The 17,158-nt window shown below is 38.1% G+C and overlaps 1 protein-coding gene across 4 annotated transcripts in view; it reads left to right on the top strand.

Moving 5' to 3' along the window:
• Positions 1-17,158, top strand: part of LMLN (leishmanolysin like peptidase) — a 74,876-nt gene that overhangs the window by 43,931 nt on the left and 13,787 nt on the right. For all 4 annotated transcript variants that reach the window (XM_027107162.1, XM_027107176.1, XM_027107170.1 and 1 more), the window contains 3 exons: positions 3,645-3,755; positions 13,728-13,860; positions 15,571-15,730. In XM_027107162.1, the coding sequence (XP_026962963.1) occupies positions 3,645-3,755; positions 13,728-13,860; positions 15,571-15,730 (404 nt within the window). The remainder of the gene's footprint in view (positions 1-3,644; positions 3,756-13,727; positions 13,861-15,570; positions 15,731-17,158) is intronic.

Below are 17,158 nucleotides of genomic sequence, written 5' to 3'. Positions count from 1 at the left end.
TTTCACTGCTGAGGGTGCAGGTTCAGTCCCTGGTGAGGGAACTGAGATCCTACAAGCCATGCAGCAAGCCCAAAAAAAGAAAAAAAAAAAAGACAATGGCAAATATTGATGTGGGAAAATTGGAACCCTCATACACTGCTGATGGGAATGTAAAATGATACAGCCACTTTGGAAAATAGTTTGGCATTGATTTACAAAACCAGACATACTCATACCATAGCAACCCAGCAATTATGCTACTTGGTATTTAATCAAACGGATTAAAAACTTATGCCTACAAAAAAACCTCTATACAGAGGTTTATAGCAGCTTTATTCATAATTGCCAAAAGGTGGAAGCAACCAAGTTGTCCTTCAATATGTGAATGGATAAATAAATTGTGGTACATCCAGACAATGGAATATTATTCAGAGCTAAAAAGAAATGAGCTGTCGAGCCATAAAAGGACATGAAGGAACCTTAAATGCATATTGCTAAGTGAAAGAAGCCAATCTGAAAAGGCTACATACTGTATGATTCCAACTATACGACATCCTGGAAAAGGCAAAACTATGGAGTGAGTAAAAAGATCAGTGTTTGCCAGGGGTTAAGGGAAAGGAGGGATGAACAAGCAGACCACAGAGGGTTTTAAGGGCAATGAAATTATTCTGTATGATACTTTACAGAATAATCATGGCTACATGTCATTATACATTTGTCCAAACTCATTGAATGTACAACACCAACAATAAACCCTAATATAAACTATGGATTTTAGGTGATGATGACGTGTCAATGTAGGTTTATTGATTGTAACAAATGTAGCACTCTGTTGCAGTATATTGATGGTAGGGGGAGGGTATGTGTGTTGCAGGGCAGGGGGTGTATGGGAACTCTGTACTGGCCACTCAGTTTTGCTGTGTACCTAAAACTGCTCTAAAAATGTTTTAAAAAAGGAATGAAGTACTAATACATGCTACGAGATGTATGAACCTTGAAAATATTATGCCAGGTGAAAGAAGCCAGACGCAAAGGACCACACTCCATTTCTATGAAAGGTCCACAATACGCTAATCTACAAAGACAGGCAATAGACTAGTGGTTGCCAGGGACTAAGGAGTGACTGCTAATGGGTACATAGTTTTTTTGGGGGTGATGAAAATGTTCTGAAATTAGATCGTGGTAATGGTTGCACAACCTTGTGAATATACTAAAAACATTGAATTGTACACGTTATGAGGGTAAATTTTATGATATGTGAATTATATTTCCATTTTTTTTAAAGCTCAAAAACATTGAAGCCAGAACCCTAGATTCAAATCCCAGCTCTGCCATTTACTAGTTGTATCCTTGCCTCAGTTCTTTCCTCTATAAAATAGGGATAAAAAGTGATATCTACCTCATAGAGTTTTATGAGCCTTGAATGAGTTGATACATGTAAACTCCTTAATAGAGTACTTGGCACATTATAAGGGTCAATTAAGTATTAGCTATTACATGTAAAACTGAATCATTCAGGACTTCCCTGGTGGCACAGTGGTTGAGAATCTGCCTGCCAATGCAGGGGACATGGGTTCAATCCCTGGTCCGGGAAGATCCTACATGCCGCAGAGCAACTAAGCCTGTGCGCCACAACTAGCGCTCTAGAGCTCGTGAGCCACAGCTACTGAGCCTGCAGGCCACAACTACTGAAGCCCGCACGCCACAACTACTGAAGCCCACACGCCTAGAGCCCGTGCTCCACAACAAGAGAAGCCACTGCCGTGAGAAGTCCTCACACCACGATGAAGAGTAGCCCCCACTCACCACAACTAGAGAAAGCCCGCGGGTAGCAAGAAAGACCCAGTGCAGCCCAAAATTAATTAATTAAAAACAACAAAAACTGAATCATTCAAAGTTTCACGAAACAATATTTACCCTTACTATCTACAATGTAGTCCTCTTTTCTATTGATTTTATTTTTTAATCTTTTATTTTAATATGTAATTTTTTTTACAGATGTATTCTATTGATTTTAAAAGAGAGAGAGAAAGAAACGTTGATTAAGATCCACTAAATTGATTTCACAACCCACTAATGCCACCAAGAAATCTTGTTTCTAATTGCTCCCTCAGCTAACTTGTGCTCACCCTTCTAGGTTTAGCTTAAAGTTGCTTCCTCAGAAAAACCTTTCCTAATTCCCCAGACTAGCTTAGGTTTCCCTATCAATGTGCTCCTATTATCACCTTGTACTTAACCCCTGTCCTACTTATCACACTTGTAATTTTCTTTTTGGTATCTGCCTTCCCCACTAGATTATACTGTTCACAAGGGCAGAAAGTGTTTATTCACTGCTGTAGCCTTAGCTACACTTAGCAAAGTACCTAGCACATAAGAAGTGCTTAATAACTGTTGACTAATAGTACAGGAAGAACTGCAAAGAAAACATGAAGGAGGTTTCAAGAAATGTAGCTGGAGTGCCTAGCAGATGATTTAATGACAGTGTTGATACTATGCTTTGCACTCATCAACCTATACTAGATATGGTAATTCCTAAGGGAATCTAATTACATTATATTTTATCCTTTGGGAGAAAGACTTCCTTACCTAGGCACTGCTAAAATACTTGCTAGTGTGCAAGATTGAGGGCACCTGTTACTATCCGGGCAGCTTGACCTGCTGTGATACCAAGTTAGCTAATTAAGGTGACTTACACTGTAGCTGCAGAGGTTTCAGGCATTTTGGTATTGGAGTGCCAGGCTTTATTTCTTCAGTTTCTCTCTCAGTGTTCTGTTCTTTGAAAGGGGAGAAGGTTTTGAAGGATGCTATGTTGCATATTTCTGCTGTTGTTAGATTTTGTGGGAAGTGCTAGAGTGGAGGGGATGATTCTTATCATTCCCTCAACTTTTGAGCCTGTGTATTTATTACTGTTTTGGTAATTCTAAGGGGAGAAGATATAATACAAGCATGAAAGAAGCTATTTTGTATAGCTTTATAACTTGTAAACTAACCTTGTCATTAAGAATAAAGAAGAAAAACTAAAAGTAGGTTCATTGCCTTTGATTAATTTTGCCAGGAAAGTATCGATAAATCACTGTGGTTTTTCTCTGAAATTGGAACATTTTTAATGTATTGGCCATAGTATTCATTTGTCTTATTATAATGGTGTAATGTTTAGTCACAAGCAGGAGCCATATTGATAGAATATCACAAATTCAAGGCCAGGGAAGCAAGAAACTAGGGCCAACTGGATCAGATTAGGTAAAGGCTAGACAACTAGTAATTCTACTTTTCTTCTTCAATTTACTCCCTTCTCTTTTTCTCTCATTCTCTTTGTTTCTTTGCCCTTTATTCTCCTTGTCTCACACCTTAATCATTTTCTCCTCTGTGACTTATATCATCTTTGAAAATTACAATGGGAACACGGTTTGGTTTGATTTGGTTTTTTTCAAATGTAAAAGCACCCTCGAGTACTCATGTTTTCCTCAAGACTAAAATTTCACAGTCCCTGCTGCAGTGATCCTGTGCAGCAAGGACTTTGTTTATAAATGCTCATCTGTGGGGATGGTCACCAAAGTCCTTTTTGAGGTTCTAGTTTGCTTATTGTTGAGATTTGTAATTGGTATGCTGGAGTTGTTTTTTAAATGACAGTAATATAAAGTGCTTTGTTTCAATTATTTCCACAGCTGGTATAAAGCTAATTACAGCATGGCTGAGAAGTTAGACTGGGGCCGAGGACTGGGCTGTGACTTTGTCAGGAGGAGCTGTAAATTCTGGATTGATCAGCAGAGACAAAAGTAAGGATGCATTTCCTCCTAATGTCTTTGATGACACAGTTTATTCCTGATTTTGTTCTCTATCCAGAGCCTATAGTGTCCCTATTTTCAAAATGTGGTCTAAACAGTTCAATTTCAAAATGTGTAGAAAACCATCTACAGTTTTTTATGATAATATCATAATAAGTAGCCACAGTATTGTTTTAAAGCATATACCAAAAGAATCTACAGTGTGAGCGCCAGAGCCATAAAACATTTCTGTTTACCTTGTAATTCATAAATATATATATTGCAAAATTTTGCATACTCTAGCATTCTTATTTGTTTTCTTCAGAGAATGCACTCATAAACATAGATGCAACTATTGATTCAGTATCAAAAACATAAAGCAACATTTGAATAGTGGTTCTCTAATCTGGATCCATCTCATAATTACCTAGCAAGCTTTTTAAAAAATACAGTCTCCAATTTTGGGGGAAACGCACACACACATGCACTCATTTATTTACAAATGTATATATTTTTAAACTTTTTGAGGTAATTGTAGATTCATATACAGTTGTAGAAAAAATAGAGATCTCATGTGTACTTTATCCAGTTTCCTTGATTGGTAACATCTTGCAAAACTGTAGTACATATCACACCCAGGATATTGACATTGATACAGTCAGATACAAAATATTTGGATCACCACAGGGATCCCTCCTATTGACCTTTTGTAACCATACCCACTTCCCTCCCACCCCTGGAAACTGCTGATCTGTTCTGCATTTCTGTAATTTTGTCATTTGAAGTATGTTATATAAATGGACTCATAACAGTATATACCCTTTTAAGACTGGCTTTTTTCACTCAGCATAATTTTCTGAGGATTCACCCAGTTGTTGTGTATATAAAAACTTTGCTCATTTTTATGTCAGAATAATATTCCATGATATGGATATACCACAGTTTGTTTAACCATTCACATGTTGACATCTGGGTTGTTTCTAGTTTTTGGCTATTGTGAATAAAGCTGATATAAACTTTTGTGTACAGGGTTTTGTGTGAACATAAATCTTCATTTTTCTAGAATAAGTGCCTAGGAGTGCAATCACTGTGTAATACGGTAGTTGCAAGTTTAGTGCTGTAAGAAACTGCCAAACTCTTTTCCAGAATGGCTATACCATTTTATATTCCAACCAGCGATGTATGAGGAATAACAGTTTCTCCACATGCTCACCAGCATTTGGTATTGTCTTTTTTTTTTTTTAACATCTTTATTGGAGTATAATTGCTTTACAATGTTGTGTTAGTTTCTGCTGTATAACAAAGTGAATCAGCTATATGTATACATATATCCGCATATTCCCTTCCTCTTGCGTCTCCCTCCCACCCTCCTTATCCCACCCCTCTAGGTGGTCACAAAGCACCGAGCTGATCTCCCTGTGCTATGCGGCTGCTTCCCACTAGCTATCTGTTTTACATTTGGTAGTGTATATATGTCAGTGCTGCTCTCTCACTTCGTCCCAGCTTACCCTTCCCCCTCCCCATGTCCTCAAGTCCATTCTCTATGTCTGTGTCTTTATTCCTGTCCTGCCCCTAGGTTCTTCAGAACCATTTTTTTTTTAGATTCCATATATATGTATTAGCATACGGTATTAGTTTTTCTCTTTCTGACTCACTCTGTATGACAGACTCTAGGTCTGTCCACCTCACTACAAATAACTCAATTTTGTTTCTTTTTATGGCTTGAGTAATATTCCATTATATATATGTGCCACATCTTTTTATCCATTCACCTGTTGATGGACACTTAGGTTGCTTCCATGTCCTGGCTATTGTAAATAGAGCTGCAGTGAACATTGTGGTACATGACTCCTTTTGAATTATGCTTTTCTCAGGGTATATGCCCAGTAGTGGGTTTTCTAGGACATTTGGTAGTTCTATTTTTAGTTTTTTAAGGACCTCCATATTGTTCTCCATAGTGGCTGTATCAATTTACATTCCCACCAAGAGTGCAGGAGTGTTCCCTTTTCTCCACACCCTCTCCAGCATTTATTGTTTGTAGATTTTTTGATGATGGCCATTCTGACTGGTGTGAGGTGATACCTCATTGTAGTTTTGATGTGCATTTCTCTAATGATTAGTGATGTTGAGCAGCTTTTCACTTGTTTGTTGGCAATCTGTATATCTTCTTTGGAGAAATGTCTATTTAGGTCTTCTGCCCATTTTTGGATTGGGTTGTTTGTTTTTAAGCTGCATGAGGTGCTTATAAATTTTGGAGATTAATCCTTTTTCAGTTGCTTCATTTGCAAATATTTTCTGCCATTCTGAGGGTTGTCTTTTGGTCTTGTTTATGGTTTCCTTTGCTGTGCAAAAGCTTTGAAGATTCATTAGGTCCCATTTGTTTATTTTTGTTTTTATTTCCATTTCTCTAGGAGGTGGGTCGAAAAGGATCTTGCTGTGATTTATGTCATAGTGTCCTGCCTATGTTTTCCTCTAAGAGTTTGATAGTTTCTGGCCTTACATTTAGGTCTTTAATTCATTTTGAGCTTATTTTTGTGTATGGTGTTAGGGAGTGATCTAATCTCATACTTTTACATGTACCTGTCCAGGTTCCCAGCACCACTTATTGAAGAGGCTGTCCTTTCTCCACTGTACATTCCTGCCTCCTTTATCAAAGATAAGGTGACCATATGTGCATGGGTTTATCTCTGGGCTTTCTATCCTGTTCCATTGATCTATCTTTCTGTTTTTGTGCCAGTACCATATTGTCTTGATTACTATAGCTTTGTAGTATAGTCTGAAGTCAGGGAGCCTGATTCCTCCAGCTCCATTTTTCGTTCTCAAGATTGCTTTGGCTATTTGGGGTCTTTTGTGTTTCCATACAAATTTTGCAATTTTTTATTCTAGTTCTGTGAAAAATGCCATTGGTAGTTTGATAGGGATTGCATTGAATCTGTAGATTGCTTTGGGTAGTAGAGTCATTTTCACAATATTGATTCTTACAATCCAGGCACATAGTATATCTCTCCATCTGTTTGTATCATCTTTAATTTCTTTCATCAGTGTCTTATAGTTTTCTGCATACAGGTCTTTTGTCTCCTTTGGTAGGTTTATTCCTAGGTATTTTATTCTTTTTGTTGCAGTGGTAAATAGGAGTGTTTCCTTAATTTCTCTTTCAGATTTTTCATCATTAGTGTATAGGAATGCAAAAGATTTCTGTGCATTAATTTTGTATCCTTCTACTCTACCAAATTCATTGATTAGCTCTAGTAGTTTTCTGGTAGCATCTTTAGGATTCTCTATGTATAGTATCCTGTCATCTGCAAACAGTGACAGTTTTACTTCTTCTTTTCCGATTTGGATTCCTTTTATTTCTTTTTCTTCTCTGATTGCCGTGGCTAAAACTTCCAAAACTATGTTGAATAATAGTGGTGAGAGTAGGCAACCTTGTCTTTTTCCTGATCTTAGAGGAAATGGTTTTAGTTTTTCACCACTGACAACGATGTTGGCTGTGGGTCTGTCATATATGGCCTTTATTATGTTGAAGTAGGTTCCCTCTATGCCTACTTTCTGGAGATTTTTTATCATAAATGGGTGTTGAATTTTGTCAAAAGCTTTTTCTGCATCTATTGAGATGATCATATGGTTTTTATCCTTCAATTTGTTAATATGGTATATCACATTAATTGATTTGCATATCTTGAAGACTCCTTGCATTGCTGGGATAAACCCCACTTGATCATGATGTATGATCCTATTAATGTACTGTTGGATTCTGTTTGCTAGTATTTTGTTGAGGATTTTTGCATCGATGTATTGGCCTGTAGTTTTCTTTTCTTTTTTTTCTTCGCAGTACGTGGGCCTCTCACTGCTGTGGCCTCTCCCGTTGCGGAGCACAGGCTCCAGACGCGCAGGCTGAGCAGCCATGGCTCACGGGCCCAGCCGTTCTGCGGCATACAGGATCCCCCTGGACCGGGGCACGAACCCGTGTCCCCTGCATCGGCAGGCAGACTCTCAACAACTGCGCCACCAGGGAAGCCCTGTAGTTTTCTTTTCTTGTGACATCTTTGCTGGTTTTGGTATCAGGGTGATGGTGGCCTCATAGAATGAGTTTGGTACTGTTCCTCCCTCTGCTATATTTTGGAAGAGTTTGAGAAGGATAGGTGTTAGCTCTTCTCTGAATGTTTGATAGAATTTGCCTGTGAAGCCATCTGTTCCTGGACTTTTGTTTGTTGGAAGATTTTTAATCGCAGTCTCAATTTCAGTGCTTGTGATTGGCCTCTTTATATTTTCTATTTCTTCCTGGTTCAGTCTTACAAGGTTATACCTTTCTAAGAATTTGTCCATTTCTTCCAGGTTGTCCATTTTATTGGCATATGCTTTTAATAATCTCTCATGATCCTTTGTATTTCTGCAGTGTCAGTTGTTACTTCTTTTTCATTTCTAATTCTGTTGATTTGAGTCTTCCCCCTTTTTTTCTTGCTGAGTCTGGCTAATGGTTTATCAATTTTGTTTATCTTCTCAAAGAACCAGCTTTTAGTTTTGTTGATCTTTGCTATCGTTTCCTTCATTTCTTTTTCATTTATTTCTGATCTGATCTTTATGATTTCTTTCCTTCTGCTAACTTTGGGGTTTTTTTGTTCTTCTTTCTCTAATTGCTTTAGGTGTAATGTTAGGTTGTATATTTGAGATGTTTCCTGTTTCTTAAGGTAGGATTGTATTGCTATAAACTCCCCTCTTAGAACTGCTTTTGCTGCATCCCATAGGTTTTGGTTTGTCGTGTTTTCATTGTCATTTGTTTCTAGGTATTTTTTGATTTCCTCTTTGATTTCTTCAGTGATCACTTGGTTATTTAGTAGTGTATTGTTTAGCCTCCATGTGTTTATATATTTTACAGTTTTTTTCCTGTAATTGATGTCTAGTCTCATATTGTTGTGGTCAGAAAAGATACTTGATATGATTTCAATTTTCTTAAATTTACCAAGGCTTGATTTGTGACCCAAGATATGATCTGTCCTGGAGAATGTTCCATGTGCACTTGAGAAGAAAGTGTATTCTGTTGTTTTTGGATGGAATGTCCTATAAATATCAATTAAATCCATCTTGTTTAATGTGTCATTTAAAGTTTGTGTTTCCTTATTTATTTTCATTTTGGATGATCTGTCCATTGGTGAAAGTGGGGTGTTAAAGTCCCCTACTATGATTGTGTTACTGTCTATTTCCCCTTTTATGGCTGTTAGCATTTGCCTTATGTATTGAGGTGCTCCTATGTTGGGTGCATAAATATTTACAATTGTTATAGCTTCTTCTTGGATTGATCCCTTGATCATTGTTAGTGTCCTTCTTTGTCTCTTGTAATAGTCTTTATTTTAAAGTTTATTTTGTCTGATATGAGTATTGCTACTCCAGCTTTCTTTTGATTTCCATTTACATGGAATATCTTTTTCCATCCCCTCACTTTCAGTCTGTATGTGTCCCTAGGTCTGAAGTGCGTCTCTTGTAGACAGCATATATATGGGTCTTGTTTTTGTATCCATTCAGCCAGTCTATGTCTTTTCATTGGAGCATATAATCCATTTACATTTAAGGTAATTATCGATATGTATGTTCCTATTACCATTTTCTTAACTGTTTTGGGTTTGTTATTGTAGGCCTTTTCCTTCTCTTGTGTTTCCTGCCTAGAGAAGTTCCTTTAACACTTGTTGTAAAGCTGGTTTGGTGGTGCTGAATTTTCTTAACTTTTGCTTATCTGTAAAGGTTTTAATTTCTCCATCGAATCTGAATGAGATCCTTGCTGGGTAATCTTGGTTGTAGGTTTTTCCCTTTCATCACTTTAAATATGTCCTGCCACTCCCTTCTGGTTTGCAGAGTTTCTGCTGAAAAAGCAGTTGTTAACCTTATGGGGATTCCCTTGTATGTTATTTGTTGCTTTTCCCTTGCTGCTTTAATATATTTTCTTTGTATTTAATTTTTGATAGTTTGGTTAATATGTGTCTTGGATGTTTTTCCTTGGATTTATCCTGTATGGGACTCTCTGTGCTTCCTGGACTTGATTGACTATTTCTTTGCCATGTTAGGGAAGTTTTTGACTATAATCTCTTCAAATATTTTCTCAGACCATTTCTTTTTCTCTTCTTCTTCTGGGACCCCTATAATTCAAATGTTGGTGCATTTAATGTTGTCCCAGAGGTCTCTGAGACTGTCCTCAATTCTTTTCATTCTGTTTTCTTTATTCTGCTCCCTGGCAGTTATTTCCACCATTTTATCTTCCAGCTCACTTATCCGTTCTTCTGCCTCAGTTATTCTGTTACTGATTCCTTCTAGAGTATTTGTAGTTTTGGTAATTGTGTTGTTCATCACTGTTTGCTTGCTCTTTAGTTCTTTTAGATCCTTGATAAATGTTTCTTGTGTTTTCTCCATTCTGTTTCTGAGATTTTGGATTATCTTTACTGTCATTACTCTGAATTCTTTTTCAGGTAGGTTTCCTATTTCTTCTTCGTTTATTTGGTCTTGTAGGTTTTCACCTTGCTCCTTCGTCTGTAACATATTTTTTTTGTCGTTTCTTTTTTTTTTGATGGGTGGTGCTTATTCCTGTCTTACTGGTTGTTTGGCCTGAGACGTTCAGCACTGGAGTTTGCAGGCAGTTAGACAGAGCTGGGTCTTGGTGCTGAGATGAGGACCTTCTGGAGGCCTCACTCTGATTGATATTCCCTGGGGTCTGAGGTTCTCTGTTAGTCCAGCAGTTTGGACTCAGAGCTCCCACCCGACCTCTGGCCTGGGAACCAAGATCCCGCAAGCTTCATGGCACAGTAAAAAAAAAAAAAAAAAAAAAAAAAAGGAAGAAAGAAAGAAAAAAAGGAACAGTACAATATTAAAGAATAAAATACAAAATAAAATTAGAAAGATAAAAATACATCAGGAAAAATAAAACTATAATTGAAACAACTGCAACAAGGTAAAATAAAAACATAGCAAAAAAAAAGAAGAAAAAGGGAGGGGGGCAACAAGCCAAAAGGAGAGGTCACTAACAAAGTATAAAGAATAAAATAAAATTAGAAAAATAAAAGTTTTATTAGGAAAAATATAAAAGAATCAACAACAGTGAATCAACAAGGTAAAACAGAACCCCAATCTAAAAGAGGAAAAAAAAAAGCCTTGGCTATGGGGGCACAGTTTAGGCTGGGGGGTGGAGGTGGAACTTAGGCAGAGGCAGGGTTTAGAGTGGGGCAGGACCTAGGCGGGTGGGGGGTGAAATTTGAGCATGGAGCGGGGCCTCTGCTTAGGACCTGCCCAGAAGGGGAGAGGCAGCACGTCGAAAGGAGGACCTCTGGAGTGTGGGGTTACGGAGTTTGGACGTCGGGCCCTGCGTGAGGGTGTGTGGGTGGAGTTTAGGCCCAGTGCCGTTGGAGGGGGTCTCAGAGGGGGTCTCCGAGTGTAGAGGTGGGGCCCTGGGTGGGGGTGTAGGGGCAGGGCTTGGGCTCTGTGTGGCAGGAGGGACGCTCCAAGGGCGGAGGATTAGGCCTGGGAGCCCAGCAGGCTTCCCGGTGCCTAAGTGGACAGGGAAAGCACTGGCCCCGTTCCTTCTGTTCCTTTGCACCCCTCCCCCACTGTCTCCCCCAGGCTGTCCACCATCGGGCTGGACCCCTAACTGTGGGTGAGTCCCGCTGGGTGTAGGAACTCCTTCCCCTCCCCCATCCACCCCTCAGGGCTGCCCGTCCCGTAGGTCCAGCCTTTACTTTTGCTCCCCCTTCCCTCCCTCCCACTCCCTCAGGACCCTTGTGGCTGGAGGGGGCCTAGGTGGGCAGAGGATCAGGCCTGGGTTCTCAACAGGTTCCTGGGGGTCCAAGTGGGCAGGGGAAACCTGGCCACGCTCCCTTTTGATCCTCTGCCCTCCCAGTGGTTCCCGTTTCCCCCTTGGGGCGTGGGAATCCCTTCCCCTTCCCCAGCCGCCCGTCAGGGGTGCCAGTCCCATCCCACCTCCACTTCTCCTCCCCCGTCACTCCCCCCACGCCCTACATCCTACCCAGTCACTGGGGTTTCTTCCCATACCCTTAGGTCTCCATGGTGCCCCACGGGAGCCTGGTAGGTGCCCTAGTTGAGAGGAGACGAAAATTCCGCATCCTCCTAGTACGCCATCTTGACTCTGCCCCCGTCACCGTTTTTTATTTAAGCTATTCTGAAAGGTAGTGTGATATATCATTGTGGTTTTAATTTGCATTTCCCTAATGGCTAATGATGTTGAACATCTTTTCATGTACTTATTTGCTATCTACGTATCCTCTTTGGTGAGATGTCTCTTCGTGTCTTATGCCAATATGACTTTTAGTTCTCTTAATATGGTTTTTGTGGAGCAGAAGTTTTTTAATTTTGATGAATTTCAAATTATCAGTTTGTCCTTTTATGAGTCATACTAATGCCTGATTCCTGCCTTCAGACATTCTGATTCAATTGGTATGGGGTGCAAGGTGGGCATGGAGACTTTAAAAATCTCTCTAGATGATTCTAATGTGCAGCAAAATTTGGGAACAGCTACACTGGCAGATCAGGTTGTAGTGCTGGAGTTAACCAGCTGTCCCCAAAGTAACTGCAGTGCTTCCTGCTACTGCTTAGGAGCAGCTTTTCTCACAGCAGGCTTATAACTCAGACGTCAGACTCCTTAGTAGAAACTCTGAGTGATTTAAACTGCTTTGAGGCCTAGCCCAGATGACAAAAGATAAGAATAACATCTTTAACACAAGTACCCATCACCAGGTACTTCTGTGATGAGCAAGGCATTGGCCTTGGAGAGAGAGATTGAAGTCTCAGCTCTGTCCTTCACCAGCTGTATGATCTTGGGCAAGCTAATTGTCTCAAACTTTTTACTTATCAGTAAAATGAAGATACTACGTCTACTTTGGAGGGTTCCTTTTAGAAATAATGAGATTATATACTATTTGAAAGTTCTATTAATCATAAAATGCCAAATAAAAGGTGTATGGTCAGGCCACTCAAGATGGCTGTCCTCTTGCTCTCTGTTCATCTGCTCGACCAGTCCCTGCTTCATTCACATGACTATCCAATTCTCTGAATTATAGGGCTTAATCAGTAACTGCCTACGTGCTTGCCCCCACCCCAGCTGCTGGCTTCCCTGGTAACTGATGAGCCCACCTGACATCAGTTCCCCCATAAATGGTAGCCCCTTTCTCCCCTGAGTAGGGAAGATTGCTGCCATGTCCCGCCTGCAGTCTGCCATGCACAGTGGGGTATCACACCAGGATGCTTTTGTTTCAGATGTGTAAGAATAAACCATTGATGTCTTTGTCACTGTCTCTGTGCTCTTTCTTCAGTCTGGAGGCTGGGCATCTACCAGGCTTGCAAGCCTGCGGGATACAACATCATATTATTCCCCAACATACTTCCTTAGTCTCAATGCATCACAATCACCTGGGGAATTTTTTTATGGTGCCATGTGCAGCTTGCAGGATCTCAGTTCCCCGACCAGGGATTGAACCTGGACCATGGCAGTGAAAACCCAGAATCCTAACCACTAGGCCATCAGGGAACTCCCCCGGGAAAACTTTTTTTTAAAATAATATAAAAATACAAGTCCTGCTTCCATTTCTGGGAAGATGTAGATGTACTCTTTCCTATTCCTCCTTCTAAGTACAACTAAAACCCCTAGACATTATAAATAAAGCAAACGTAAGAAGACTCTGAAAGGTAGAGAGAAGAAGGGAGACTGGTTAGGGACCTTGGGACTCCATTTTATGGCAAAAGTGGAGAAAGAGATAAATAGGACCTTATTTAATAACAGTGAAACAGTCATATATCTAGCATTAATCCTCACACCTACATTAAGCATTTCCTTTATGCTTTGAAAAGTAAGTTTATAATTTACAACTGGTTTAGCAATTAGTTTTAAGGTATTAAAACATATTGAAATTGTAATGGAAAAGACAACTCTAGAATAGACTTATAATATCTTCTTCAGAGTTTGATACCATGGTGTTTTATCTTTGTATACAGGAGACAAATGCTGAGCCCTTACTGTAACACGCTCAGAAGTAATCCATTGCAGTTAACTTGCAGACAGGACCAGAGAGCAGTTGCAGTGTGTAATTTGCAGAAGTTTCCGAAACCTTTACCTCAGGAGTACCAGGTAACACTTGTTTGGGGCACAGTTTCAGGAATCAACCTTTTAAAAAGAAGTCTCCATTTTGAATTACAAGAGTGAATTCTCTTAAGTTTTTCAATTTATAAGCCCCCATTTGTTTTCTGTAAGTTAGAAAAAACCAAAGAATTCTTCCATTTCTTTATAACCAACGTGTTAATTGATAGCAATTAATTAATATCTAGCAATGTCTTGTAGTAATGGTAAGAGACATTTAGAATATTTATTTTGATCTATTTTAAAAATATATATATATATATATATATTTTTTATTTGTCTGCACCGGGTCTTAGTTGTGGCTTGTGGGATCTGACCAGGGAGCATTGGGAGCGTGGAGTCTTAACCACTAGACCACTGGGGAAGTTCCTATTTTGATCTATTTTTTATAAATTGTTTGTATTTTCTTTTTAATTATTTCCAAAGTCTTCGTCTTTAATTTATATCAAAAACAAGGTTCTTTAAAGAAAGAAACTAACCGAAGAAGACAAATAATATCACTTATATGTGGAATCTTTAAAAAATGATATAACTAAACTTATTTACAAAACAGAAACAGACTCACAGACTTAGAGAACGAACTTATGGTTACCAGGGGGGGAGGGGGAGGGGGAGGGATAGATTGGGAGTTTGGGATTGACATGTACACACTGATATATTTAAAATAGATAACCAATAAAGACCTATACTGTATATCACAGGGAAGTCTGCTGAATACTCTGTAATGACCTAAATGGAAAAAGAATTTGAAAAACAATAGATACATGTATAACTGAATCACTTTGCTGTACACCTGAAACTAACACTACATTATTAATCAACTACACCCATTATAAAATAAAAAAATTTTTTAAAAAGGAAATAAAATAGAGTAACTAAGGTACTGTAGTCCAGTTAATTAGAAGACTTGGAAATTCTGCTTTAGAAAAGTTTGCCTAATGAGATCTGAAAGGTGAAGGAAATGGTCCCGTGTGTCCAGTCTGAATCTCTGATTTGACCTTTAAGTTTTTTGTTGAAGTGGCTATTTCTAAAAAAAAGCCTCAGCTCTGCCTGCCATTGACAAAGGATCCATTAGTCAGAAACGATATCTCAGAAGTGAATTTAAAGTGACTGTTGCTAAATTTTGAGCTTCCTACATACGTTTATGACCACACTGAGTGCTTTCAACACTAGAAGATGGCGACTGTATATTTCTACTCTTAGTAATATAATTTAAAATGTGAAATCTTTAAAATTTATCTGGTACCTTGTTTCTTTGGTGTTCAAAGTATTTTATATATATGATCTCATTCATTTTCTTATGGTTTTTTCAAGTTTGTCAAAACAACATATAAATTCTCCTAAAAACACTTGAAGTACATTAAATTTAAAACATCTTAATTCTATGCATTAGTTTTGTATTTTGTCAGCTCTTAAAACTCTTCCTATTCGTGCTTTTAAAACATTAGTCAAATTTGTCATCTAATAAAAAACAGACTAATTTACTTACCTTGCTTATTTCTAAAACTACAACAACCGCAAAATACCCCTCAGGTAGTATATTAACTATCTTTGTGTTGTACTATGTATGAAAAAAATAGATTAATATCTTCTTTGTGTTATACAGCATTAATTGGTTGCTATAAATTGCCTGTGGGCTTTGTTTTGATTATATAGAATGTTTCTTACTCTCCTGCCTGCCTAATATTTTTTTCTTTGTAGTACTTTGATGAACTCAGTGGAGTACCTGCAGAAGATCTGCCTTATTACGGTGGTTCAGTAGAAATTGCTGACTACTGCCCTTTCAGTCAGGAATTCAGTTGGCATTTAAGTGGTGAATATCAGCGCAGCTCAGATTGTAGAGTATTGGAAAATCAACCAGGTTAGTAGTTTAGTGAAATTAAATGTTATATACATATTAAAAGTATGTATCAGCAATACAAAATAGTGGTTAAGGATACAGACCCTGGAGCCAGATTGTCTGAGTTTATGTTGTGGTTCCACTGCTATCCACCTGTTCAAAGTAACTTCTCTGTGCCTCAGTTTTCTCCTCTGTACAAAAGAGATAATACCTGTCTCATAGAGTTGTGACAGTAAGTGCTTAGAATTACGACACATAGAAAGGATTGTTAGCTATTAGATACACTTGCACATGTGTGTACACACACTACCGTTTAGTAATACCTTATATTTGCATGACACTTTTCATTTGCAAAACAATTTCACTTTTATCATTTCATTTTGTTCTTCTAAAAACCTGACAAGAGACATAGAGAAGATATTATCGAATTTCACAGATGAGGGAAGAGCTACTAAGTAATATGTTTAATTGATGTCAGTGCAAGATCCTCCAATGCAGAACTCTTTTTATTAAATCGTATTAGGTATCCTATTCTTTCCTCTCCTGAGGAGTGTGCATTTTATGTAATTTAGACATAACGTGTCATTCTCCAGATATCAGAATAATACTATTGTCCCATGGCTAGTAAGATGTATTGCCATCTTATTTATTCCCATTTAGTATATTTAAATGAACAGGCCATCAAGGAAATAAACAGTATGGCAATTGGATATTCAGCAATAGTAGTTATAGCTCATACTAACCACCTTTGTAAACAAAATGTTCTCACATCTGATTTGTTAATCAAGAGCAATAAGTAGTTTTTCTGCCTGTGGTCATCAAAATTTTCAACCTGGTCCTTTCCTCCTCGCCCCCATTCCATACTTTATTTCAGACTAAATCATTTAAAATTAAAATTTCCATAATTTTTTTCCTTTTATTCTTAAACCTGGCAGATGTAACTGGATTTGTACAGTCATTTTTTTCCCCATCACTTACCTACTTAATAAATGTCTAATGACATAACTACGCAGCAGTTGCATGTTACAGCAAAAGAAATGCACATATTTGTCAATTATGGGTTTGCCAAAGATATCACATTTTAATGTTTTAGAGCTGGAGTTGGCAAATATTTATTATAAAAAGCAAGATAGTAAATATTTTAGGCTTTATGGGTCATACAGTCTCTGTTGCAACTTTTCAGCTCTGCTGTTAAGTGTGAAAGCAGTTACAGATAATATGTAAGTGAATGAGTATAGCTGTGTTCCAATAAAAATTTCTTTATAAAAACAGGTATTTCTCAGGATTTGACCTGAGGGATTGGCTGACCCCTCTTTTCTTTTTCTGGACAATGATCACTATGTGTTTTGAAGACTTTGAAATATTAATAAATAAAGAAACATAAAGTTCTGTTTTATTGTTTTACATTTTCTTTCTTAGCTTATACAATTAAGATTTTTTAAACTGACA

Source organism: Aethalodelphis obliquidens, unplaced genomic scaffold (assembly GCF_003676395.1).
Source record: "Aethalodelphis obliquidens isolate GAN/ISIS:26980383/991018 unplaced genomic scaffold, ASM367639v1 scaffold1, whole genome shotgun sequence".
Classification (NCBI taxonomy): Eukaryota; Metazoa; Chordata; class Mammalia; order Artiodactyla; family Delphinidae; genus Aethalodelphis; species Aethalodelphis obliquidens.
Note: the sequence above shows the minus strand (reverse complement) of the source record. Positions and strands in the feature narration are given on the sequence as shown.